The sequence below is a fragment of the Carassius auratus genome, chromosome 38 (genome assembly GCF_003368295.1).
Source record: "Carassius auratus strain Wakin chromosome 38, ASM336829v1, whole genome shotgun sequence".
In the NCBI taxonomy this organism is placed as follows: domain Eukaryota; kingdom Metazoa; phylum Chordata; class Actinopteri; order Cypriniformes; family Cyprinidae; genus Carassius; species Carassius auratus.
This window is the reverse complement of record NC_039280.1, coordinates 12,960,523-12,987,488: the sequence shown is the minus strand read 5'-3', so window position 1 is coordinate 12,987,488 and position 26,966 is coordinate 12,960,523. Positions and strand designations below refer to the sequence as shown.

Below are 26,966 nucleotides of genomic sequence, written 5' to 3'. Positions count from 1 at the left end.
TTTACTAAACCTTTTAATGTATCAATCAGGAGGGCCAACAGCAGCGTATTAAACTCTGTTTTTTACTGACAACAGCATACATGAATAGATTATAGGGATCCAATCAATTGTTCTTGAATAATTTATGAAGAGAGACTTCTTGAGCTTCAGAAAAACCTTGCTGAGATTTTGGTGACCCCTAGTGAGCAAAATAATCATCTACTGAGGCGTCTGAAGACTACTCAAATAACAGGAGTATTCTTCCAGACGGTTTCATTTGACACAAAGTGATGCATGATCCTGTCTTTTGCTGTATAAGAACTGAAATTGTGGTGATTTGATGAGCATACGACTTTATTAATATAAAGTTTTTTTTTTTCATATTTATAGAGGGCATACAACCACAGCATAAGCAGCAGCTACAGCATGGACAGCTGTAAAGATAACCTGATGATTTCATCTCAAAACCTCAACACCACACATTCATGTTCTACAACATCCACACCTCAGAGAAAAAAAAAACATCTACTTCATTTTGTGTGACCCATTTAATCCTCTAAGCATGCATAACAAAAAGAGCTACTTTTCAAAGTTTTTAAAAAGAGATGAAATATAAATTGCCATGTTGGAAACCCCATTGTAAGTGTTGTAATTCTATGGCAAAGCTTTGTGTTTCATGTTAATGTAAGCAGTGATCTATACTGATTAGAGCACACATCAAGGCTTAGTACATCAAGCAAAAAAATTCTGAAGCTTTATCATTAGCGGCGGACAGTGGTCCAGCCATCATCATCCGTCTCATTCTTGGTCCGGCGCAGGATTTCCTTATCTTTTTCAGAGCGCCAGGTGCTCTTCTCACCACCATCACGGTCCCGGTCACGTGGTCTGGGAGGAGCCTCTCTTTCATCCTTACGCTCTTCCCGTCGGTCTTCACCACCACGACGCCATGACCCACCTTTGAGTTAAGAAGTAGGACGTAAGAAACTGATCTCTTAAAAGGTACCCCAAGCATATTCCACTTGCTCAGCTTTGTCCCAGGGTCTTGGACTTTGTACCGACACCTACCTACTGTAGTGGATGCCACTTTAAACCATCTTGTTTTGTTTGAATTGCATCTCAAATTGCAATTTTTTGACTTGTGGCAATTTAGTGTTTGCAGCAGCATGGCTATGTCTGGAGGCATTTTGGACTGCTGTGGTATCATGCATTTTTAGTTGCCACTGGAGTTTGTTCTGTTAGATGTACTTCTGTGATTTAGTTTTGGATAAGAGCAGAAAATAAATGTACTGTAATAACTACAGCCCGAACAATATATTGTTTTGCCGATACTATCGGTCGAAATGAGCCTGTTGCAGATACATCGGTATCGGTTAATATGCTGCCGATATGAATTTTTTTACAGAACATATAATCCAAATTATATGCTTCAAAATGGTGTAATAACCTAGTTTGTCTGCACTCCACTGTGTGTACTGGCGACTCAGGTCACTGTAGAGATGCACAGATGAGTTCAAACTTTACCCGAGTCCGCTACTTCAAATAAATTATCTGCCCACAACCCACCCGCACCTATATTTGATCGTCACATTACAACTAGGGCTGAAACGATTCATCGAGTTACTTGATTACAAAAATTCCTTGAGGCAAAAATTCTCACGGACCGTTGTTCAATGCTCAGGAAGCACACCATTTATTATATGGGAGTGACACATTGCCAAGATGGCGACGGCCGTCTCCACAAACTTTGAGCTTAAAAAATGCTCACGGACACTAGGTCCATGTTTTTATACAGCTATGGTCAGTACAATTAAATCAAATTGCAATACAGACTAGTGTCTATGAATATTAAACTGCAAAAAGACGATTAAAATACGAATCCTCATGTTCTGCATTTCCATTTGATTACCAGAATCTTTTAAAATAAATTATTATTTATTCATTTTATATCTTCACATTTGGAAAAGCCGTGCTTCCTGCATAAACCTGCCCCTGTTGGATTGGCAGTGGGTTGCTTGCCCTAAAGTTACCTTGTTTATCTTTTTAATTCAAGTTAAACATATACACAACCCTCTTTAGTTGCAAATGCGACTAAATCTTCACTCTGTACAGTATATCTGAATGGATGTACAATGCACATGTATTTGATGTACCGTAAACTAGTGTGAAGGTGCACAACTCGCCATCGCTTTGTCTCACACACACAGAGAGAGAGAGAGAGAACAGACGTGCTGCATGTAAACGATATTCTTTGTAATGTATTTTCCTGTAAAAATAACTGGGTTCCCTTGGAATTCTTCAGCTTTTAAGAACTGCTGGGTTCTCCTGGGTTCTGATTATTATTCATGAATGCATGTCTGGCGAGTAAACTAAAAAAAAATGTACAAGCCAATGGTGATTCAATTGCCAAGGTGTCAATAGAGGGTTTTATATATATATAATATATAAGTTTTTCTGAAAAAACCATTAACAACTCATGACCCCATACTATAAAACAGCTTTATCTGGTTCACTGATACAGTACCTTCATCTCAAACAAGTGTACATTTTAATCAAATCTGTCAAAAGTCTCTATATGTGCAATCCAAAATGAGTGAAAACATGACTGCATTTAAGATGTGCAAAACAGATTATGAGACTAACCTTCATCATGGGCTTTGGGATCACGATCGCGGTCATCTCTGCGGTCCCTCATGTCACGACGTTCACCACGGTCAAAGTCTTCACGACGAGAATCACGCCAGCTGCTCTGCTCCTCAGTACCACCTTTTCTCCAGGCACCCCCTTCTTCCCTGCACATGCACACACATTCATATTAGCCTTACTGCCAACTGGATGAGCCTAGATTTCCAGCAAATAGTAAATAAGGTATGGAACTAGGGCTGGGCGATATATTAAAAAAAAATGATATCTTGATAGTGTCAAAATTTTTATGATATTCGATATATATCTCGATATGTTTGCATTTGCATTTAAATAATAAAAAAACAAACATGATTTTCTTTTGCCCATAAAAAAAAAAAAAAAAAACTATTTAGATTAAACAGCTAATTTAAGTAGTTAAAAAATCTAGACCAAGAGATCACTTACTGCTTTTTATTTAATGAATACATGTAGGCCTATATGTAACTGAAGCAGTGCAAATTAAGTACAGTAAGTGCATTCTGTCAACTTTTTAGTGCATGCAATTCACAATTTAAACTATGCAACTGGGATAAGTATTTCTATTTTTTTTTTTTTTAAGTTTTTAAGCTAAGAACACCAGTCTGTCAACTGTCTGCGGTTTTAAGAGAAGCTCTGTGGCATGAAACTATGTTCCTTTTTTTTTTTTTTTATTAAAATATGTTCCTACTGACATTAAAAACCCTCTTAGATGGGGAGCTAGTTGCTGAAGCACATAGCTATTTCTTATATATAAATATATATAAATAAAGACTTTTGCATTCTCTCGGTCTATATTATGGAAACTGGTAAACATATCAGTGAAATTCCCCAATAGTAATTGCAAATGGCCATAGCCTATGTTCCTCTATTCAAACATCAGCGGTCGAGTTAGTGCATTTATTTTGCGATCACAAATGCAAACAATACAGTTGAGATCTCACGACAGAACACAGACCGGCTGAACGACGCTTTCATTAGATCGCTCAATTCCAGCTTGTTTGTGTTTTCAGATTATCGTCAGCGGCTCTTCCGCAATGAGGAGTGAGCACGTGCGCATGGTTGCCAGATTGCTTAAAATAAACAAACACCGGGCAGAAAATGTATCCTTGTAACAGTGGAGCTCTGATTCGGAGATTTAAACTCTTGTTATCTGACAACCGCTATCATTAAGCTCTCGTAGTAGAGGGGCGGCAGTTACAGCTTCCTTTTTTGGACATTCGGCGCGTTATTTTGGGAAAGTATACTTGAATTTGAAATATTCGATATTCCCGATTTATTCAAATTTTACATTGTCGTCGAAATTATTCCGATACTATCGCTAATATTCGATATATCGCCCAGCCCTATATGGATCCGGTCTATTCAACTGCACAGGCCTAAGGACCACATTTAGTTTCCACATTCACATTCCACAAACAATTTCAAATTATATTTGAATTAGTATGTAAAAAAATAAAACAATCTGTGAAAAAAAAAAAAAAAAATTATGCATGTCTATCCTTTACTACCATATTTTCCGGACTATAAGTCACACTTTTTTCATAGTTTGGCTGGTCCTGCAACTTATAGTCAGGTGCGACGTATTTATAAAAATTAATTTGACATGAACCAAGAGAAATGAACCCAGAGAAAACATTACCGTCTACAGTCTCTGAGCGCTCTATGCTGCTCAGTGCTCCTGTAGTCTACCCCTGAAAACAGAGCGTCCTCTCGCGCCTGTAGACAGTAATGTTTTCTCTTGGTTCTAAATAAATGCGACTTATAGTCAGTGTGACTTATATGTTTTTTTTTTCCTCGTCATGACGTATTTTTGGACTGATGCAACTTATACTCAGGTGCGACTTATAGTCAGAGAAATACGGTACTCACTACTTTCAAATGCTAATTCATAAAGGAGCAAAACATGCAATCATACAACCATCTACAACAGATTAAAATCTAGAACATGACAAACATTATATACATTAGAAACATAATTCATCAGAAGTATATCATAAGCATAACTGCTTTGAAACCACAAGCTTGTAGAATATGCAACAGTATCACATTTTTACTTTAAAACAAAGTGCTCACATTTGTCATAACAGAAAACCCTTCAGACAAAAAAAAATTATATTCATAAAGATTAAATTGTTAGAAAAACTGAATGTTGTTTTCTATTTTTTGTTACCTGGGAGGGCGGCGATCTCTAAATCGATCTCCTTCATGACGGTCATCTCCCTCACGCTCACCATCATCATGGCCAGTATCACGAGGAGGTCCCCAGCTTTCTTCCCGAGCCTTCTCTCGCTCTCTCCATCCACCTACAAAAGGTTACATGGAGTGCAACATGAGTTGAAAAGAATTATTGAAAAATTATTATTGATAAATATTTTTAAGCATTTACTACACAGAGCCGTAGTTCACTGACAAGCTATGAAATATCGCATTAATTATCCCAGGCGATTCAATCTGTGATAATGAATGCGATATTACCTAACTGTCAGTGATTCTCTGTGTAGTAAATGCCGCTCCATCTGAAAGCAGGTGATGGAGATTTACTACTAATCACGGAACCGGCTTTACAGACGAAATGCGCATGGAATTAATTGCACAGCCCTAATAGTTAACAAATAACAACTTTCCACTTATCAAATACAATATAAAGAGCTCATATTTTTGTTCCCTCTGAGGTCCGCAGACATTAGTGAATTATTTCCAACAACTACAGTAATTAATTACTTTTTCTATCTGTTTTTCCAACCATCGTACCTCTGACGTGGTTAAGATCAAATAAATTTCTCCAATGAAATGACACTTTGCTGGACTAAAGAATGAGCTGTGGCTGTAAACTAGGGCTGCACGATATTGGGAAAAATTTACATTGCGATATTTTATTTTTCTGCGATATATATTGCGATAACAAATCAAATTTTTTTCTTACAAACAAAAATGGGGTGAGCACACTTACATTCTCATTTTAAATTATTTAAAATCGACACCATCGTGTCAATTGATGAATATGCGTGAGGGAGAGAGAGCAAGACAGCGCTCGTGTTGTTTGAAGACATTGAGCGTGCGGCCGGGGCTCGCTTTGCGCGGCGCTCTCTCTCTCTCAGGCCGGTGACAGGTGCAATATAAAATAGGCGTCGGCTCTATTTCTAGCATGCATGTGTTTTCCGCGCGCTCACGCAGGCAGTCTGCAAGCTCTAACCTGTTAACATGGGAGCCGAATTAAAAACGGACACGCCAAGCAGCTGAGATGCTTGCACCACGCATCTAGTGTGTCGCCAGCCGCGCGCTCGCGCTCTCTCTCTCTCGAACGCGCTCTTTGGCCCATACAGTTAATGAATAACGGATCAACTATGACAGCCTACATCGCACATCCTGCGATGTGACTATCGTGGATTTGTACATCGCAATATCGATGCTTAAACAATACATCGTGCAGCCCTACTGTAAACTGTCCCATGCTTCAATAACAGATAGGGGTGCTCCGATCACGATCGGCCGATCGTTATGCGCATCTCGTCAGTAAAGCCGGTTCTCTAATCAGCTGTTAATTCCATCAGGTGTGTGATTTCACATAGAGCAGCTGTTACTACACAGAGCCATTGTTAATAGAGAAGATGCGCAAATCCACTTCATTTTCAGCGTTTTTTGGCGCATCTTCTATATTAACAACGGCTCTGTGTAGTAACAGCTGCTCTATGTGAAATCATGCACCTGATGGAATTAACCGCTGATTAGAGAACCGGTTTTACTGACGAGATGCGCATTAACGATCGGCCGATCGTGATCGGAGCACCCCTAATAACAGATATCATGCCCTAATATGAACCCTTTAAAACACATCTGACAACATGCCCTCTCCAAGAAAAGAAACAGAAATACCACATGAGCTTGCACCTGGTCTCTCAAGAGGTTTCCAGGGTCTAGGGTCATCTCCACGACGTGGGCCAGAGTCGTCCATACCCCTGCGGCCTCCCCTCTCATCATCCCCTCCTCTTCTGGGGCCCCAGTCATCATCTGCCCCACGTCGAGGTCCCCTGGGTTCATCCATGCCTCTTCGGGGTCCACGGTCATCATCAAAGCCTCTTCTTGGGCCACGGTCATCATCACCTCGTCTGGGGCCATGGTCATCATCCATTCCACGCCTTGGTCCGCGGTCGTCATCAGCTCTTCTGTGACCTCGGTCATCGTCAAAGCCCCTCCTAGGCCCTCGGTCATCATCAAAGACCCTCCTGGGCCCACGGTCTTCTTCAAAGCCACGTCTGGGTCCACGGTCTTCATCCCCTCCTCGGCGCGGACCTCGTTCATCATCAAAGCCACGGCGGAGTCCTCTGTCATCTGAACCACCACGACGAGAACTTTCTCCTCCTCTTCGGAAGGGCATTTCACGGTCACGGTCTTCTCGATCATTGTCCTCACGGCCTTCACGCCCCTCCTGACGCCAGTCCCTGGAGAGAGAAAAAAAAAAAGAATGATTCTCAATTCTCTGCATCTGTTTTTAATCTCTGTCCTCATGCATCAGGTTATCAATTAATGTCAAAATTGTTACCGTTCACCAACAGGACGTCGCCGTTCTGAATCGCCCTCACCACGCTTCCTCCAGCCTGCTTCTTCTCGTTCACCCCAGTCCTGGACAGAAAATTATTAACATTTTGAAAAAAAATAATAACAATCCATTTTATATCTGAACAACTGTATGCAGTCATCATCTGGTTAAATATGGAAGCATTAATTTGGTGAAGTTTTAATTTTTATAGAACTTAATATTCTTCAACAAGGGAGCATTATATTGATCAAAATATTTTTTTTAAAATTGCTGTTCTTTTTAACTTTTTATTCAAAGAATCCTGTAAACAAAAACAGTATTAAGCAGCCCAAATCAGCATAGCTGAATGATTTGTGAAGGATCATGGGACACTGAAGACCTGAGTAACATATACTGAAAATTCAGCTTAGCCTTCACAGTAATAAATTACATTTTAAATTAAAGCTGCGAGCAGTGATGAAAGGGCCCTGGCATCCGGGCTCACCGCCACCAGGTGGCTTTAGGAAAACAGCTAACAGAAGCCAATATTCATTTATAGTGATAAATAAAGTGATAAATATAGGAGGAATATGTCAAAGTCATTTATATGTGCCAAACTTCCTACTGCCAGCTGGTGGCACTGACTGTAACTGAATGTTGGCATGCAGAAGTCTTCAGACCAGGACTTTTATTAAATCTGTGAAATATGGTGCAGATTGAACATGGTACGTTTGAGTTAGTATAAAACATGAAATGTGATGTTGCCAACAGATGGCGCTATAAATTATAACTGAATATTGGCATGTAAATATTTTCAGGCCAGGACTCTTACCAAACATGTGAAGTTTAGGGCAGATCAGACATTGCATGTTCAAGTTAGTGTGAGACAAGAAATTTCCTGTTGCCATCAGGTGGCGCTATAACTTTAACTGACTATTGGCCTTTAGATGTGTTCAGGCCAGGACTCTTATAAAATGTGATCAGTTTGGGGTAGATTGGGCATTGTATGCATGAGTAACAACTAGAGATGTCAACGATTTATCGATGATTGATTAATTGTCGACAAGAGATGCAACGGATTAAAGCTATCGATGGTTGATACAAATTAAGCTTTTAATGTGTTTTAAACTTTAAAAGTACATTAAAATAGAAACAACAAAAGGTTCTTCAACATGGAAAGCAATAGAAATCTAATAACCAAGTAATTTTCCCAGATAATTGTTTTATATCTTGCACATCCTGTCATACTGGTGATTGCGTGCTGCTGCAATAGACGCATTTTGCAGCATTAAGGTTAACGATTAATTGATCCGTTAATTTAAACGACGATCTGTCATGGAAATTATCGAAAACAGACATCCCTAGTTACAACAACTTCCTGTTTCATGTCATTAATAACATGCTTTAACACTTAGCTAAGTGTTGCTAGCATGTTGCCAGGCTTTTTAATATGTTCCTAGGAGTTCATAACAGTGTTAACCATGACACTTCCTGTTGCCAGCAGGTAGCGCTTTGGCTATAACAGAATATGGGAATGGACATTTTTTGCATATTTTTGGCAGTTCTAACACATTTGCAAAATTTCATGAGTTTTGAAGCATATTTAAGCTCTCAAAGATGTGATTTAATTTGAAGAAGAAGCGGAGCAATTCCAATATGGTTCTCACACCATCGGTGCTCAGGCCCTAAATAAAATTCTATAAAATGTAATAATATTTTACTGTATATTTAAGTCAAATAAATTCATAAACATTAATTTTGAACGGTAGTGTATGGTGTATAAGCACATTTGACATAGGGTTCTTATGAGTTACTTTGCTGGGTTTTTCTTCTGGTGCCTTCCTCTCCTCCTCCTTGCGGCGTTCACGCTCCTCAATTTCCTGTTGTCGGGCACGCTGCTTTCTCTCCTGTTCCTCCAGCTTATGCAGGCGCTCCTGGTATTCACGTTCTTCCTCCTCTCTTTGCTCCTGTTCCAAGCGTTCACGCTCTTCCCGCTCTAACACACAGAAAACCAGTGACAAATTCAAAAATGAAAAGAAGTGAACAAAAGTTCATACATCAAATAAGATATGAATATTTATTAAAAAAAAAAAAAAGTATGGTAACAAATCACTGTTAACGGAGTAAATGAACAGCAATAAGAACCTTTCTTGAGATGTTCCTCATGAATTCTCTGGGCCTCCTCTTCTTTCTGGAGGTAGAAGGCCTTTCGTCTGTCCTCCTTGCGCTGCTTCTTTCGCTCCTCAAGACGACGCTTCCTCTCCTCAACCAAACGTTCTTGGAACTGCTTGAGTTTTTCCTGGGTACATGATAATTTCTCAAAGCTTAGCTACCGGGAGCATCAACATTCTAAACATCAAGAACTTCATCTATACTAGCTACTGATAGCAAATAATCAGTAAAACATTAATTGAATAGATGACACTTCAAATTAAAGTTTTGTTAACCTCATAAATGAAGCTTCGAGCAGTTTTAATTTTGGAGAGGAAGTTCTCCTTGTCCTCCATCATTCTTGACATCCTCTGTTTGTGTTCCAGCGCCTTCTCACGCTCCATCTTCATATTTCTGATCTGGGCAACAGATGAGCACAACAGCCGTTAGCTTCAATTACAATAAACAACATGGTATGGTTACATTATTCAACATGTCCTTCTCATTTAGGTATTAATAAATTGCTGAATTAAACTAAAACCAGACATTGAAAAAGTAGGGTCTCAAGAAATACTTTCACGAACTGTAATTTGGGGGTTTAGAGACTTTAGCAAAAAAAAAAAAAAAAGTGCATTTAACAAGAAGGCAAAGAAAATCAAATGTAATTCTAACAAAGTCAAAAAGCAGTATATGATTATTACCCTCTCTTCCTCCTGCAGCTCCCATAGCTCCATGTCCTTGATGCGCTGCTCCTCGTATGCTTTCTTGATCAGAGGAATCTCCTCAAGGCGCTTGGCTCTCTCAAAGTAGTCGATCTGGAATATGCATAATAGTTCACTCCAGTGTAATATTCCAATGTCCTATACTCCGCTGCACAGAATGAACCTTAATCCTCATACATTTAAATCAGTTTACCAACATACTTATTTACAATGACAAAATACTTTATGAATGTGTAATACAAGCAATACCTTCTTCTCCTGGTTTTTCAGACGCTCCTGAAGTTCTTTCTTCTCTTTTTCTAGCTGTTCTACCTGTTTGGCCATGATGAAATCAGGGTCCAGCTCCTCCAGATCCTACAACAAAAAATAAATTATTAAATAAAAATAAAACTTTTCAACTGATAATGCAGTCTACATTTCATTTTTTTCCAGGTAACTATGCCAATAAAAGTCTGGTATGCCTAAATGGCCACCTCCCAAATAAACTCAATACCTCGATATCAATGTCTTTGAAGGCCTTGGCTCCCAGCTCAGTCTTCTTGATCTGCTCCAGTCGCTCACGAACAGTCTTCTTTTTGATTTGCTCATGTTCTTGCATGATGCGCTCCTTTTCCCGCTCTTTTGCCTCCTGTTTAAGACGCTCCTCCTCAGCCTTGCGCACCTTCTGAAGCTCTGCCTCCCGTTGCTCCAGCTCCTCTTTCTCCCTCTGGATGTTGAGGCTCTCCAGACGCTCTTTGCGTTCCTCAATCGTTTGTCGTCGAGCGAGGATGCGCTGATGCTCTTTGCGGGAATTCTTCAGGTAGGCTGTGATGGCCTGCTGACTCTGCTCCTCATGCTCTAGCTGTGGGCAAAGTTACAGTTGATAATGAAACCAAAATAACACTGACCAGAAGGTAGATAATCAATTAAAATTAGCAGTTGTCTTACCAGCATAGAGGCAGGTTTGATGACTTGGATGGCTTTAGCTAAGGAGGATGACATGGCAGTGAGTTGATTCCGTATCTGTTCAGAGGGCATGTTCTGTAGGAACGGACCCACTGGAGAATCCTCTTTAGTAGAATAGTTCAGATCGGAGCCAAAACTCAGTTTTCGAGATGTATGATCAATGCGCACCTTTGGGTAAATACACAGATTTTGGAGATTCTTCTTGACCATGTAATTAACTACCAAGATGCTTGATTTAGAGACTTTGTGTGGAAGATATATACAAACATTTGCCAAGTAAAATAATGTTGTTGTTTGTTGCTATACCTGTAGGTCACAGTGCCGTGCTGCATCTACAATTGAGCGCTCCAGTTGGAAAGCATCTACAAATGGCACCAGAGATGCTAACCTGCTGAACTCAATGCTCTGGTAGATCTGAGCCACCTGGAATATTAAAACACAGAAGACAGAATTTGAAGATTTGCAGAAGACTGAAGCAATCACAGATTCCCCAAGTAATTATTAAACCCCTGGGGGTAGATGATCAAGCCAACCTGTTGTAGCAGTCTGAGGATGGTGTTGTTCTGCAAGTGAGGAACATAATGCTGCAGGTCTGATTCTTTCTCAGCTTGGTCCCTCACCCAGTTCAGCACCTATCACAGCAACAGCAAGAACACATACACAGCATGAATATTGTGTTTTTAATGTGTGTGGTTGTTGACATGAAGAACACTGTAACTCTGAATACTGCTGTGTCAGAATGATCTAAAGTGCATCACTCCTCTTAACGATTAGGTTTATGAAAGTCAGTAGTTAAAAAGAAAACTGTTTTAATGGTTGAAGATAAACCATACAGCATAGGAGAATGTTTCTATTATTTCACTGTGGATATATACATATACATAAGCTCTGAAGATAAATTATGACTGAATCAGACATAACGGTCACATAATATATAACTAATGTAGTTAATAAATAAAGTGCCATTCACCTTAGTTACTCTTCCACAAAGTTTAAGAGGGTGGAAGTCCACCTCCAACCAGTTGTAGAGGTCTTTGACCTCAAGAACAACATACTGAAGCAGGTTGAACCTCACCTATGACAAAAATAATATCCAAGAAGGTTCTCAATCTTTTTTCACTAAACTATAAATTTAAGGGGGTTAAAAAATTTTAACAATGGACAGAATGGCTATTACCATATCATTGATGAGACTCTGGCGGGTGGGAGGAGACTGAAGGCCAAGTAGAGTAGCCAGTCTGCGGTGTTTCTCTACAATGATGCCATCCATGTCCAACAGACGAGCGATATCAGTGCGCTCAGGGGTGATGGGAATAGACAGTGTGGCCAAGAGCACTCGAGTGGACATTCTGAATGAAAGGAACAAATAATGGCAACACTCTGAAGTTGGTCTTAATAAACTAATAAATATTTCAAGAAATGGCAAACTAGTGTAAAATAATCAAAAACAAACAAATAAACCTCATTCAATCTGATGTCTGCTTTTTTTTGTTCAATGCTCACCTCTGCATCTCTTCTTGGGTGAGGTTCTTACGCATTTCCCGGGAGAGGTGATAGAGTCTGTGCAGGGTGCAGGCATGGAATAAGGCATTGCCAGACTTCCAGAATACAGTGGACACCTTATTGTAGTAGTTGGCCATAAGCTGGGGTTTAGGGGGCTTCTTCGAGAGGGCAAACAATCCATGGATGTCTTCAACTGCTTTGAATGCTTCCTGTGTGGATTAAAAATAATGTAAGCAACCAGTATAATCAGCAAATCATTCATGCTTTCAGAACATATGATAAACAAAAAGTCTGTAGTGCAAAAAGGTAGGGTGACAGTTTTTTTTTTCCACAAATGAATCCCAACTATTGATCTTGTCCTGTAATCAATAGAGTTGCCCTCGACTAAAGATTCTTCTGATCGACTAGTAATCATAAATTTTAAGCAACTAGTTGACTAATTGCATGTTTATATTAAAAAACCGTTTAATACATAATAATGAGCCTTTAATTGTTTACACCCCATCATCAGAAAAAAAAATTATTATTTAAACGTTTTTTTTTTTTTTAATGTAATTTCATCTGCAAATTGATGAAACAGACTGGTCATTTCCACAGTGTACAAGCATATTTTACACAGATTATATAATCTGAAAATATTTATTTTCCTTTTAAATTGGTTCATTTAAAGGTAGACATTTTCTACAGATACATTTTTCACGTCTTTGAGGCGTTCACAGAGACCTAGATGGCAGAAAGCCTTTTCACAGGTTTGAAAGATGCATTTTTCTCATCTGTATGAACAAAAATTATGGAATATTTTAACTTAGTCAAATGATCATGCAGTGAGCTCACTACTGTTTAGCTAAACACTCCACACAAAACTTCAATAGCACACATTTTTCTAGGTTAACGTTAGAGGAAGCGGCCATGTAATGTTGCTGCTACTTACATGTTTCAGATGATTAGCCACATTTGAGGTCGATGAACGAAACGAACATTTGGATGTCCTGACCAATGTACTGTTTTACCACATAGACCAGCTGTTAATGATCTGTCCATCACGGACTACGTGACTTCGCCAATTCCTGAGGATTTTTTTTTGTGTGTGCGCAATTAAGCGACTAATGAAATTTTGATTGACTAAGCCTCTTCTGCTCGACTAACGGTTAGTCGACTATTATTAATCAATAGTTTTGTTCTTTGTTTGCATGGAAAGCACTCTCCTTTGCACTGTAAAAAGGTTGAAAGTTGCAGCATAAATGGAAACTAAACTCAACTGAATATAAATATATTCATGTTATATAACTATATTTATATAGTCTATTGTACATTGGTGCCTAGTATGAAGCACAGAAACCTGCCACAGCTCCATGCTAATAGCGCTGTCCAGCTGGACCAGACGTGTCTCAAGGTGCATGGACTGGCTCTCAGGATTGTTCAGGTTAATGGCAGTGCTCTGGTTGTGATGCCGCTGGATCTGTCCCAGGTGCATTCGCAGGTTGTCACACAGCTTACGGAATTCTGCTTTACGAGTGTACTGCAGACAAAACTTAAACGCTGTGAGAAAAAAAAAAAAAAAAATTTTTGTTATAAATTTGTGCACAACCAAAGTAATTAACATTTTTGGTATCATATAACATGACTGCAAGAAGTCCCACAAGAAGATATTTTTGTTACGTTACATGAGGTTTACACTGACCTTGCTGAGCAATGTCATGGTAAAGGCGCTCCACTTTGGAGTTATTCCTTAGCAGGTCGAGGCACTGGCGGTACGACTCCCACAAGAACTTGACCCAAGGTGTGAGCAGAAGTCTGTCAGTGCGGTCTTGAGTGTCTTCACCACTAACGGCACTTAACAGAACACTGAAGATCACAGAAATAAAAATAAACAAATAAATCTTTTATGGAACATAGTCATCTAGACAGAACCAATCCCTTCATAATTTACTTGAGGTTGGATGTTTGCAGATTCCTAATGAATACTGAAGACAATAGAAACTGAACATGTCCTGTCTGACCTATCCATGAAGTGTTATGTAGTGAAATTCTAAAATTATTTCAACAACAAAAGTTAAAAAAAAAAAAAAAAAAACACTATCTATGCACTAGTAGGAAGGAACTGTGTGGGCCTTTAGCTTCCTGCACCTTTCTGGAGTCTGAATGTTGTCCAGATCCTCAATGTCCAGCACCATCTGCTGAGACTCCTCTTTTGCAGTCTCAGTCTTCTCCTCTGCAAGTTTCAGGTAAGCACGGACCACATCCTCCAGAGATTTGATATTCACCTGAAGCCCAAGAGAAGGAGTAGTCAGTAATTTCACAACAAGGACAGAGCTTACAATTGAATTGAGGTCGATTCTACAATCAAGTCACCATGACTTGTACAAAAAATAACTAAAAGCACTATGGCACAAATTACTAAACCTTAAAATCGACATGAAACAGAAGTAGCAACAGATCTTTTCTTTTCATATTCATCTTTAGATGTTAATCCGAGTGTAACAGATTATTGAAAGAGAAAAAACATAGGCTGGGTTCTATGCATCAGTTGTTGATTGGATTTTGAGATGTAACCATTGCATTCTAAATTGCAGGCAGAAGCGCACAAGCTTTAAGTGGATTAAATGATTGGAGTAGTCACAGCAGACTAGCAGTCCAGTGTTGATTAAACACTACAAGGTCAAAACGTTAAAGGAATGACACAGAAATAAATAAATAGTAACAAATAAAATGGTCTCAAACCTGCTGACAGATGTTTTTGTACTGATACAGTCCCTCCTTTGCCAAGTGGCTCTTGCGCAGATCCACGCAGAGCTCCAGATACTTGAACATGATCGGCTCGTGTATCTTCTGCCATGTTCGATGTTTTTTGCTCTTGATGACATCGTAGAGCACATCCAAAGCTGGCTGCTTTTTACCAACTTCAAGAAATTCTGAGGAAAGAAACGAAAAGAATGTCATGACAACGACACTTTGGGGAATTTGTTTATTTATGACATACAGCATCCAGATGGGAATTTCACTAAAAATATTCCATGATCTCGCGGCATTATTCTATAAATTACCACTTTCAACACAAATAGGTAATTTAAAGCTGGTTATAATATTAATAAAACACAAAAAATAAATCGCGTAACGTTAAAACTGTGGCAGGTGCGCAGTACTGTTATTCCACTCATGTTTTGTTTATTATTTTGTCCAAATGACAACCTATTCGATTTTCATTCACAAATAATGGATACTGTTGTAGTCTTAAGGATTTTCTTAGTACACACTGTTAATAAATCTTTAAACTCCGATAGCAGAAGTTGTCATTGTGAAGCTAGCGGCGGAATAGAAAAGCCTGCTAACACACATGGTAGCCTTAACAACAAGGGTCTCTATCTTTGTTCTTTTACTAAATATAGGCGGAATATTTACACTTTATTTCAAACTATGTCCTTTCTTTGAGTACGCTAATAAGATGAATATACGATACAGTAACAAAGCAGATTTAAAACTCTGCATAATAGATGAAACACAGGCCCAGCAGCTGTAACATCCAGCACGCGCCATATCGAGCTAGCAAGCTATGTTAGACCCAAGACTACAGTCCAAGAGACGACCACCTACTATTATTACCCACCGTTTGCCCGCTTAAGGGCGTTCTCCGGTCTCTGGAAATAGGCTGGCATTGTTATGGCTTGCTAGCAGGCAGTTTTCAGATAGTCGAGGCTGTTTTTATTGACTCTGCCTGTCCATCCGCGCCGTGACTTCTCGCCGCGCAAGCAAGAAAGGACTAGCGCACGTGAGCAGCGCCGGCGAGGAAGACCAGAGTTCCCGTATGTACGCGCCTCCTCCCCGACATTATATGTATATATACATATATTATTCATTTATATAATAGAACAAATGTATTTTTATAAGTTGGCAATGTTACGGCTGCCCTGTGGTCTTCAGAGTACGGGAAATTGAGGCAGAAGTACCATGTGAGCAAAATGTTGTGGGGTAAGTTGAGCCAGCAACTTTAAAAGAAATAACTTTTAGGATGCTTCTTGTCATTTTAAATGGTCAGAATGTATCTATCGATGATAAAGGGTTCTAAAATTATGGCTTCTTATAATTTTTTTAAGCAGTTCCCTGGTGATCAGTTTGGTAAAATGGACCATCTTGGAGAAAACTGACCATCTGACTTAATCTGATTCAGTCCCATGTGGAATTTGAGTGATAATTGACCTCTTTTTTAATCACTTAATAATCAAATTTAATTTTACAAACAGTCATATTTCTTTTCTTAAAGCTTAAACTAAACAAAATAAAAACCACTCTTCTCTTATTTTACTTTGACCAACCAAAAGCAGTTTTTAAAGTAAACGGGTGCCTTCCACTCCTCCCATGTGTTTCTCCTTTTCACAGTCTGGCAGAAAGGATATGTGATTTCAAAATACATGGTCACATGACAGTAAAAGTGTTCCAAGATACAGGGGGTGGGTCAACTTACCCACTGGTTCAACTTACCCCACTCTCCCCTAACCCTAAAAAAATGCATACATATTGTAATCATTAGTCATTCATGAAAATCTAAGAATTTGCAACATAATCTAGGTTATAGTTTAAAGGGATTGTAACCCCCCCCCCCCAAAAAAAAAATCTGCTATTATCATTTAAGTTTACATTTTTGTGAAATAATGTTTTGATTATAGGTGAGTTTTATTTACACAAATGTAAAAAAGTTGCTCCTAGATTGAAGTCCTAAAAGTAGTTTATGCCTTAAAACTTGGTGTTACTTATTTGTTACTTATAGGCTGTTGATTAAATTAAGAAAATATTCATTTTATTTATGTTAGAATATGCTTTTATATTTTGGTTTTATTATTTGTACGTTTTTAATATATATAATTTTGTTTATTATAGTTTGTTTGTTTGTTTGTTTGTTTGTTATTAGAATAGGTTTAAATAAGTTTTTTTTAACCTTAATTGCACCAACACACTAGATGTCAGTATGTCGTTGGATATTTTAGTTGAACGTCGAGAATCCCGGAAGAAGCGTGTTGGTCACTTGACCAGTTGTGGATTTCTACTGTTTTTGATAAGTTTTCGTTTTCCTCTCTATTTTTTCCTTTGCTACACACACTCGGAGGAATTACTATAACTCAACAGCTGGCTCACATGCACTGATATAAATAACTGACGTTATTTGATCATTGGTAGGGATAGGTAAAACTGTACCTGCACTGGACTCACGCTTGAACTTCTATTTTGCAAGAAGAACCGTAGTTTTTTACATTAAAATCTTTTCCTGGATAAACTGTCCCGGCATATTTCACATTGGGTTGTGTCTGTTCGCGCTGACACTTAATGTGCTTTCCAAACTGTAAACATAAATGGTTCAGAAAGTGCTTAAGTGCTAGAAACAGTTTAACGTGGATAAGGAACATGGCTACATCTGAGATGATGCTAAGTCTCGGACTAATTGGTAAGATTAAAATACCGCGAAATATCTTTTATTATTAGAATATTTTATGTATAAAAGCGGTAGTCATTCCGTTGAACGCACAAGGGGACGTTTTAGACCGAGTGACCGCATGCAGTACAATATGCAGTAAAAGTCAGTGGTGACTGAGCCTGTCAGTCCTTACTAGCATTCTGGATAATATTTCATTTTGTGGTCTGCAGAAGGCTTCATGACAGAATTTAAAATTGTGGGTAAACTATCTATTTAATTCCAGAATAATTATTATTTTGTCAGTAATTGCATTCGTCCCCCTTATGCAGAGAGAGATGTAAATGCAGACACACTTTGGGTGTGGTGTTATCCTTCCATCAGTGCTGATCTGCGAGAGGTTTTGTTAAGAAAAAGTTGCCTGCCGTTGAACAGTCAGGTGCTGCACACATTTGTGTTTGGACAGTACTGCCGAACCTGGTACTACATCACCACTGTCGAGGTTCAGGAGCCAACTGCGCTTAAAAAGGTACCAACTTCACGTTTAGCCCTCCACTACCATCCTGAAAGATTACAAATCTGTGATCCAATCATGCTACAGAGTAGATCATCGGGGTGAAGTAAAGCTCTAAAAAGTGACAAAAAGTATCATAACACTAATCCATAACTCATTTTCATGTGTGGAGAAGACCGAAATCTAAATCATTACTCATTGATAATAGTTTCTCATTCACATAATTTGGCAGATTGTTAATAAATGAGTGAACTATTCCTATAATCCAGTGGTGCTCAACCAGGAGGCCCCAAAATTACTAAAAATAAAACCAAACAAGCAATAAAATAAACTGAAATAACTGTCAAAATATTTCTTAAATTTACATCCTTAAAGGAACACTCCACTTTTTTGAAAATAGGCTCATTTTCCATCTCCCCTAGAGTTAAACAGTTGAGTTTTACCATTTTCGAATTCATTCAGACGATCTCCGGGTCTGGCGGGAGCTCTTTTAGCTTAGCTTAGCATAGATCATCGAATCTGATTAGACCATTAGCATCTCGCTCAAAAATGACCAGAGAGTTTTGATATTTTTTCTATTTAAAACTTGACCCTTCGGTAGTTACATCGTGTACTTAGACCAACAGAAAATGAAAAGTTGTGATTTTCTAGGCCGATATGGCTAGGAACTATACTCTCATTCTGGCATAATAATCAAGGAACTTTGGCGCAATTATATTACGCAGCGCCAGAAAATAGACATATTACGATGTAACTACAGAAGAATAAAGTTTTAAATAGGAAAAAAATATATAAACTCTTAGGTCATTTTTCAGCAAGATGCTAACGGTCTAATCAGATGCAATGATCTATGCTAAGCTAAGCTAAAAATGACCCGGAGATCAGCTAAATGGGTTCAAAAACAGTCAAACTCAACTGCTTAACTCCAGAGGAGTTTCAAAAAAAGTGGAGTGTTCCTTTAACATCTGTTTGTTGATGAAAATGATGCTAGCTTGCTAATTAACTGTTCAATTTCATTCAAAGGTGACACATTTCTCAATAGTTATCACAGCTAAGGACTTCAACCCTGAAAAATATGCTGCGTTCAGTAGAGTCCTGTGCAGGTATGTTCAATTTAAGTACTAACCATTTAGTGCAATCACAGTGCTTTGTGTTGAGTTTCAGAAATCGGTTTCCTTCAGTAAGCATCTTTTGTTTGTCATCCCACCATTTCTAAGGATATACACTTACATTTTTGTATGTTTGTGATGTTGCATCTGCATCATGGTTTTTGTTCAGGACGTATGTCAAACATGGAAGTCCTGTGAAGATGATGGAATGCTACATTGCTGTTCTGACCAAAGGTGATTGCCAGAGTGATGAGAATGGCTCCTTCCTTATCAAAGATTACGATGTCAGGAAGGCCTACCTGGCTGGATCCTTAAAAGGTTAGGGGTGAACCCTTGAAATGAACAAGCAACACAATGCTATCGCTTTAATTAAAACGTCTGCTAAATGCATACATTTAATTAAATGTACTTTAATTTTACTAACCACGGCAAGAACTGTGCAGCTAAAATAATATTTCATCGCATACTTTTGATACCATGGCTATTTGCTACAATTGGCCTTATGATTGTTATTTTACAAATCCTCCAATAAAGTCTTCATTCTGTAAACAAATATGTATTGTATGCAAATTGACTTAATGAGATGTTAAATCTTTATTCTAGATGTTGTGTCACAATTTGGTATGGAGACTATCATCCTTTACACAGCACTAATGTTGAAAAAGAGAGTAGTGGTCTATCACCCACGGATTGAGGCGCTGCTGGAGTTCACTAGGTAACCACAGAAATGATCATTTAGTTAACATAAAATCAAAATGGACTAATGTTTACGTTCTTAAATCATGGTCTCATTGTGCATGATTCATAAATATTCATTAATCCAAACCAGAAATATGTCAGATTGAGGAATTAAAATGGTTTGTGTTGAAGTTTGTTTTTCTTATGCTCACCAAGGCTGCATATATTTGGTCAAAAATACAGTATAAATAGTAACATTATGAAATATTATTACAATTTAAAATAACTGTTTTCCATTTCAATATATTTTAAAATGTGATGTATTCCTGTAATGGTAAATGCATAACTCCAGTCTTATAGTCTTATATCCATATCCTAATTTGATGCTGAAAGAAAAATATGATCATGAATGTTGAAAGCAGTTGTGCTGCTTAATAGGTTTGTGGTAACATTGATACATTTGTTCAGGATTCTTTGAAGAATAGAAATGTAAAAAATAGAGTAGAATGAGGAGTTCAGTTATATTGGTTTAAACATTTCTCACAATTTATCAGTTATATTTTTCAATAGGAAAAATTCACATTTACTTCAGTTCTATTTTTGTAAATATTTTTCAATTCAATTATAAACATCTGTAACTATTTAAATGTCTTTGTCACTTTTGATCAATTGAATGCATCCTTGCTGAATAAAAGTATTAATTTCCTCATAAATAATGTAACTGAGCCCGCACTTTTGAACAGTATTTTATATGATAATGGTCACACACTAAAAAAGTTTGTGGTAACAGTGTTTTTTCTTTTTAAAACCAGAGCTCTTCCTGGATTGGTATGGCATAGAAAAGACTGGTCCATCCTCCACCCTTTTGTTCACCTTGATAATGATGAGCTGGAAAACCTCAAGCTGTGTACAGGTTTGGAGAATTCCTTCTCCACTAAAACTAGCACTTGCTAGCTGCTATCTATATTAATTTCCATGTTCTTTCTCTGTAGGGTATGTTGCAGGCTTTGTCGATCCTGAAGTCAGAGACAGATCAGATCTGTTTGATGTGTATGTTAATCTTCCAGACAGTGAAATCACTGTGTCACAAAATGCCAAAGGTGAGAGATCCAGTTTTACATATTAACTGGGTAGAATTGGGATGTGGATATTTAAGTCACTATATCTCACTGTAATTTGTTTTCAGAGGCAATGGCTATGGGAAAACTCCATAAAGAGATCGGCAACTTCATTGTCCAGGCTGCAGAGGACATGGAGCGTACAGATGCACAGGTTATTAAGGTACGAGTAAGAACAGGGTTGAAAATCTCAGCAATGACAACATAAAGCTGTAACATGACCCACATTTAAAACATTCAAATTTAACAAGACTTAGAAATCCTTCATGTGGTTTTCATTTAGTCCCTTTTTAAATCTGTCTCCAGGATATTTCAGTAAAAACTAAGGAGATCCTCAGAAACCTGATGTCTCTTGCTGATGAAGCAGAGAACTCTAAGTTGACTTTGGAGACTCTGAAGCAGCGGCACTACCCTCCAGCCACTGAAAACTTCCTCTTCCACTTAGCTGCAGCTGAGCAACTTCTGAAGATCTGACCAACCAGTGCACCCCGTTCAACTGGCAAGCCTCACAGTAACCAATCAGAGAGGATCTTACCATTCATTGTCAATCACACATTGAATAACATTTGCAAGAACCTGTGTCTAATGTCAGGGATTGTGAACAGGGCAAAAGTTATATAAGAACAAAAATATATTTCTTAGAAAGATGTATAAAATATAGCTATAACATGATAGCTACACCTCATGTGTGTAATTATGTTGAATGTAACAATTCTATCTGGAACAGGTTTGAAATAATTCATAAACCTTTTGATAGCACTTGGATTTATATGCAGTCTCTGCAAACATTCCTGAGTTATCTAATTATTAAGTGGTTCATAATCTTAATTTGGCATGCTCTTTGAACTTTTATAAAAATTTCATAATTGCACATCAGTGTGAAAGGGCTGACAGTTGCCTAGTTCATGCCACTAAAAGACTTCTATTATGAAGAGTCCCATTTAATTCACAATGTAAATAAACAAATTACTGAAAATCTATTTTACTTAACTATTGAGTGCCAAAACATCATCTTAAATTTATCATGTCGATGAACCTGTCTATTCATGTAAGAAAACTTTTTAACATTATAATGTTCAAGTGACAAAAGACATTCCCCATGTTAGATGTGACTTTGTTCCCACATTTAGCATTTCCAGTGATGCACACAATATTGATTTTGGCATTACTTCATACATTTTTGTTTAATAACCTAAAATAGTTTGACAACCCCTTGTTATCAAGGGCTAGCCATAGTGCCATAAAAAGATCATAGAAGATATTTTGATCATGTGTGTGCAATATATCCTGAAAAGAGGATGCTCAAACTGTTCTTCTCTGACTTCTTAAACACTGCCTTCATCCTTTACACAGAGTCATACAATACTGTTTCCTCAAATACTTTGCTATCTATATATATATATATATATATATATATATATATATATATATATATGTGTGTGTATATATATGTGTGTGTGTATATATATATATATATATATATAAAAAAACCATTAAATGTGTAAAAAAAAAAGTGTGTTAAATGAATTTTATTGACATTAACAGATGGTGTTATTAACATGATTTGGTTCAATTCGCTTCAGTGCAGTTTAAAACTCTTTTCAGACTGAAATGCAGCTATTAAATGAATATGAATTCAGAACCATACAGTTGTACTTCCTTTCAATATTAGTACAGCATTGATTATTAATTTAAAAAGCCTTTCGAGAAAATACTGCATGCTTTTAAAACTTAAAGTAACCACCTTTTTGAATGTTGTTGAAATGCACTGGACTTTAATATACTTTGTTTTCGGTGTCAATAAAAGTCATCGTCAAGTAGTAAAGTTGGTAATAGCAACATTACAGTCCTCTGTGGTAAAACAGTTCCTGGTTACTGTCAAGTGACTGAAACTCCTCTTCTAGACTTTCCTTCTTTATCTGCAAATAAAACATCGAAATGTTTATCTGCTGGTGATGGATAATGTGATTTTTGATAAATGCATTTCCGAAATTAAAATATGTATGTAAAAGTATGACAACCTGGTTTGTTATGAATGTGTGTTACCTTGCCAAACTGTGGGAAAAGACTGAAGGACACAGGAATCATCAGGCCAAAAATAATGGCAGTACTGATGTGGCGAACAGGAGCGATTATCATCGGGTTCCTTTGGACAAACTTCGCCCTGAAACATTGACAGCAGATTTCACATCATCAAATCTTTTAGATAAAATGGAAAGCAAACTGTTTCGACTTGTACCTTTTAAGGAGAGCCAGCAGTAAAGTGGGAACTGCTGCAGTGGTGCCAAAGAGAGCTGCTCTAGAAAGGGCCGTTTCCTTTATGGCCTGTGACCAACACAAAGAATACATATTTAAACAGTTTAAAGATAAGCAGCTTTGGTGGCACAAGGTTTTACTGCAGTCTCACCTTAGATCCAGCTGCCGCAGAGACACCAATGGCATTTCCGTTAGAATCAAACACTCGGATTCCATTATCGGCCTCTTCACTTCTCACCACCATTACACTGAATGCAGCTAGACAGGCTAGAAAACCATGTTTGGTTCGAAACATTTTCAATACCTTGAGGCCACACTATAGCCTGGAATATGTGTACAATGGAGCACTCAGTATGAACAGACTCTACTGGAGGTGTATATTATGTGCATTTGTTTTCTGGTGTTCTTACCTGAGAGAGGAATAGGTAACAATGATCTAGAGAAAGTCTCAGCCACAGCACCTAAGAGTCTAAAACGCTTGAGTATAATCTGAGGAAGAGCCTGAAAAGAGAGCATATTAAGATTTAATTTAAGTAATTTGAGTATTTCCCAGCAAAACATTAATTAGATTTGATTGCATTATGATAATTAACGGTAATTTGGAGAAAATGTCTGTTACGTGTTGCATTATTATTTTCAAGACACATCTGAATGGTCCTAAATTAGGATTGAATTTCTTTACGATTAACGGTCACATTCTTTTTATGTTGGAGGTGTAAAATGACCCGGACATGAACTTTGAATCTTGACAGGTTTCATGAGATTCTCACACCTGTTGAACAGTAGGTACACCAAACATAAAATCATCAGATGAAAACATTTATTGACTGAGAAGCCAGTGCGGTGACTAAAATCTCTCTCACCCCTGCAAATGTTGAGTAGGCTACTGTTCCAACAATAAGAATGGACTGCTTCATTGACGTTTTGTTATCCTAAACAAAAAAAAGAAGTGGAATAAGTGTGCTTAAAATAGTCTGCCAAGTTAAACAAAGATTGTTATTTGATGTCATTTAAATGTAATTAAACAAAACTACTGTTTACCTTAGTCGCTGTGGCATTTCTGTTAGAATGGTTGAATCCTGCACAGTATGCCTGAAGCAAAAACTACAGCAGAAATTGTTAGTTGATAAGAAAAGACATCAATTAAGAAATAAATACAGAATGTACTTACTTGCCAGAACAATGCAGGTTTGATGCCTTTGTGGGGTATTAAACTTGCAACAACCTGTAGACATAAAAATAGACAGGATCTTTCATTTCAGATTTTAAATGTACATTATCAACTCTCAACGTTTTACTTTACATTGTAAAGCTAATTCTCAGGACGTTTTGAATTGTAGAACTCACCAAGGGAGCAGATATGGGTAGAAAAACTTAAAAAAAAAAGAAAAAGAAAAGAAGCAGATGTGTCATCAGATGGCCAAAATAATTTTTTTAGTTCAGATGAATACATAGGTAAAGGAATACTTCAACTGCATTAATGACACAAACTTTCAAGTTTGTTACAGTACCTTGAGAACGAAACACTGGTGAGATTACACCTCCAGTATCAGGATGGACAGAAGACTAAAAGAGTTTAACAATATTAATGTCAAAAATGTATGAAATGTTCACAAATATTAATTATATAATTTAGGGCAAAATAAAACTGCTGTGACTCCCACCTTTAACTAACATGTCAATGATCTGAATCTATTTGTATTTATATAATAAAAATTATAATGTACTTGTTAGACAACGGAAGAAGCAGTAAAACACTGGTGAACATCTGAACACAGGGAACAAAGTAATCTAAAATATTTTTTGGTTTTAGCTCTGTAGCCTATTTTGTCCCATGTCCAAAGAATCAGGGATATCTAAACATTGTTTGTCATGCTCACATGAAAAAATGTAGATTCATAAAAACTTACAAGAGACAGTAACCAGGCATTAGCAACCTAGAAAGAGAAATAAAGGAACACTGTCAAGTTTTCAAGCTAGAAAGCAAAGTTAAGTGAACACACAAATAAATACTAAACATATTAAGAAGCCTACTTTTTCCTTTCTTTGCGTTTGTCCTTCATTCTGAAGAAGTACCCGTGCCTGCTCAATTTCAGCCTAAAGAAAACAATATTGGGTCTTTTGTTGCCATTTATTAATGAAAACAATTTTATAAAGCAAGGAGCACATATCACAGTGCATTTCGTCCTTTATGATGCACGTGATACAGTTAATATAGGCTTTGCATGAGAAGGCTGTACTGGGATGGCTCATTATGATATTAATGTTCATAATCTGATGATGGAGCGATGCATGATGCAGAAACTCACCTGTGATGACAACACAGAACTGGGGTCGAGGATTTTGAACCAGAGACGCAGCCTGCTTAGAAAAGACTTCAAAATTGTGGATTTAATCATTAATTTGTCGCTGATATCATTTTCATGCAGACTAATTCATTTAAGCATGAATTTTACTGAGTACGCAAAGACACACAAGTACCTGTCCATTGCTTTGCCAGTATTGTAAGTTGGGGTCCATTTTTGCTTTTTAGCGAAGGCTCTTCAATCATAACCAATTCATTTTTTGTTGCTTACAAAAAGATTAACTTGTGTAGGTCACGCCGATGAGACACGCTTGAGCTCTGCTGCGACGCTTCCGCGTGTCACGTGCTCAGACGTCATCCAGTTACATTATAGCATGATCAGAGCGAGCACTTTGAAGCGAGAAATAGAGGTTTCCCCAGTAACAGCTGTAAACAAAGCAGAGCTGGTACGCTCACACGCTGCTTTATCACGCATATAACATGCAAGTCTTCTTTCAGAAATACAGCGATATAAAAACACCCGTGCCTCGTTTTGATATTTAAACATAAATGTAAGGAATTATTATTATTAAACGTGCAGTGCGTTAGGTAACGTTACGTTACTCATGTTTATTAAAAGAAGCCTTTTTGAAAATCGATCAGTTTTAAAATTGTTGCGAGTCTCCAAAAATAAATAAATTGTATGGGAAACACATCCCGCAGCACAGCCACCTGAGCCCAACTTCAGTCTACTCATCACCTTGGCTTTAACTGCGTTTGTAGATGGCACCGCAGCCAGACCGATATACACAACACAGACCGGAAGTTAACTTAGGTCCAGGCGCGTGCGCCCGATGAAACCGAAAAAAAGGCCGTGTTTATATTCAAACCAAATTTACTTTTAAATCAATCCATAGCATTTTTTTTACATGTAAAAAATTATCAGTGCTGTATGTTGCACATTACATTGTTATGTTTCAAATATGTATAGTTAGGAGAATCAAAAAATAATTATTTGCTTAGAATGTTAATTAACCCTATACATTCTACTGTTTCAGATTTGATACATGCATTTCTAAGGACTTTAAATAAATGATCAACAGTTAATTGTGTGTTTATTATGCAATAA

The 26,966-nt window shown here is 37.6% G+C and overlaps 3 protein-coding genes across 6 annotated transcripts; 1 reads left to right on the top strand and 2 right to left on the bottom strand.

The window, feature by feature from the left end:
- On the bottom strand, positions 1–16,240 carry LOC113057130 (eukaryotic translation initiation factor 3 subunit A-like). Of its 2 annotated transcripts, none has more exons than XM_026224236.1 (22): positions 16,082–16,240; positions 15,199–15,389; positions 14,605–14,741; positions 14,159–14,322; positions 13,817–14,016; positions 12,478–12,686; positions 12,152–12,323; positions 11,945–12,049; positions 11,508–11,606; positions 11,281–11,397; positions 10,957–11,142; positions 10,523–10,870; positions 10,279–10,383; positions 10,009–10,122; positions 9,604–9,726; positions 9,302–9,455; positions 8,971–9,152; positions 7,181–7,260; positions 6,514–7,079; positions 4,811–4,943; positions 2,620–2,768; positions 1–934 (listed from the first exon to the last, which is right to left on the bottom strand). In XM_026224236.1, exons 1-22 carry the CDS (start codon positions 16,128–16,130, stop codon positions 741–743), a joined length of 3,777 nt encoding a protein of 1,258 aa, XP_026080021.1. In that variant the 5' UTR covers positions 16,131–16,240; the 3' UTR covers positions 1–740. The 2 variants fall into 2 exon arrangements, with proteins under 2 accessions (XP_026080021.1, XP_026080022.1); XM_026224237.1 differs by having other exon boundaries at positions 6,529–7,079; positions 16,082–16,130.
- LOC113057131 (protein FAM45A-like) lies at positions 16,185–22,701 on the top strand. Of its 3 annotated transcripts, XM_026224239.1 has the most exons (10): positions 16,185–16,277; positions 16,363–16,443; positions 18,211–18,407; positions 19,416–19,495; positions 19,671–19,819; positions 20,105–20,216; positions 20,992–21,092; positions 21,172–21,279; positions 21,366–21,460; positions 21,604–22,701. In XM_026224239.1, exons 2-10 carry the CDS (start codon positions 16,434–16,436, stop codon positions 21,769–21,771), a joined length of 1,020 nt encoding a protein of 339 aa, XP_026080024.1. In that variant the 5' UTR covers positions 16,185–16,277; positions 16,363–16,433; the 3' UTR covers positions 21,772–22,701. The 3 variants fall into 3 exon arrangements, with proteins under 3 accessions (XP_026080024.1, XP_026080025.1, XP_026080023.1); XM_026224240.1 differs by lacking the exon at positions 18,211–18,407 and having other exon boundaries at positions 16,189–16,277; positions 21,604–22,700; XM_026224238.1 differs by lacking the exons at positions 16,185–16,277; positions 16,363–16,443 and adding an exon at positions 17,471–17,911 and having other exon boundaries at positions 21,604–22,700.
- A 110-nt stretch (positions 22,702–22,811) lies between these two features.
- On the bottom strand, positions 22,812–26,331 carry LOC113057129 (sideroflexin-4-like). The gene is made up of 14 exons (XM_026224234.1): positions 26,035–26,331; positions 25,863–25,928; positions 25,588–25,650; positions 25,464–25,490; positions 25,065–25,119; positions 24,901–24,926; positions 24,725–24,778; positions 24,595–24,657; positions 24,417–24,485; positions 23,964–24,054; positions 23,705–23,820; positions 23,537–23,622; positions 23,344–23,461; positions 22,812–23,216 (listed from the first exon to the last, which is right to left on the bottom strand). The coding sequence occupies exons 1-14, from the start codon at positions 26,071–26,073 to the stop codon at positions 23,139–23,141; spliced, it is 951 nt and encodes a 316-aa protein (XP_026080019.1). The 5' UTR covers positions 26,074–26,331; the 3' UTR covers positions 22,812–23,138.
- Positions 26,332–26,966: the final 635 nt, after the last annotated feature.

Excerpts from the sequence above, each read along its gene's own strand:
- LOC113057130 (XM_026224236.1), bottom strand. The coding sequence starts at position 16,130 with ATGCCAGCCTATTTCCAGAGACCGGAGAACGCCCTTAAGCGGGCAAAC. Across the intron at positions 14,017-14,158 it reads CCATGACATTGCTCAGCAAG|CGTTTAAGTTTTGTCTGCAG; the intron begins GTCAGTGTAAAC and ends TTTTTCTCACAG. Across the intron at positions 12,687-13,816 it reads TTAGCATGGAGCTGTGGCAG|GAAGCATTCAAAGCAGTTGA; the intron begins GTTTCTGTGCTT and ends TAATCCACACAG.
- LOC113057131 (XM_026224238.1), top strand. The coding sequence starts at position 17,794 with ATGTGCTTTCCAAACTGTAAACATAAATGGTTCAGAAAGTGCTTAAGT. Across the intron at positions 19,820-20,104 it reads CCTGGCTGGATCCTTAAAAG|ATGTTGTGTCACAATTTGGT; the intron begins GTTAGGGGTGAA and ends TCTTTATTCTAG. Across the intron at positions 21,280-21,365 it reads TGTGTCACAAAATGCCAAAG|AGGCAATGGCTATGGGAAAA; the intron begins GTGAGAGATCCA and ends ATTTGTTTTCAG.
- LOC113057129 (XM_026224234.1), bottom strand. The coding sequence starts at position 26,073 with ATGGACCCCAACTTACAATACTGGCAAAGCAATGGACAG. Across the intron at positions 25,651-25,862 it reads GTTCTGTGTTGTCATCACAG|GCTGAAATTGAGCAGGCACG; the intron begins GTGAGTTTCTGC and ends TGTTTTCTTTAG. Across the intron at positions 23,821-23,963 it reads GTTACCTATTCCTCTCTCAG|CCTGTCTAGCTGCATTCAGT; the intron begins GTAAGAACACCA and ends ATGGTTTTCTAG.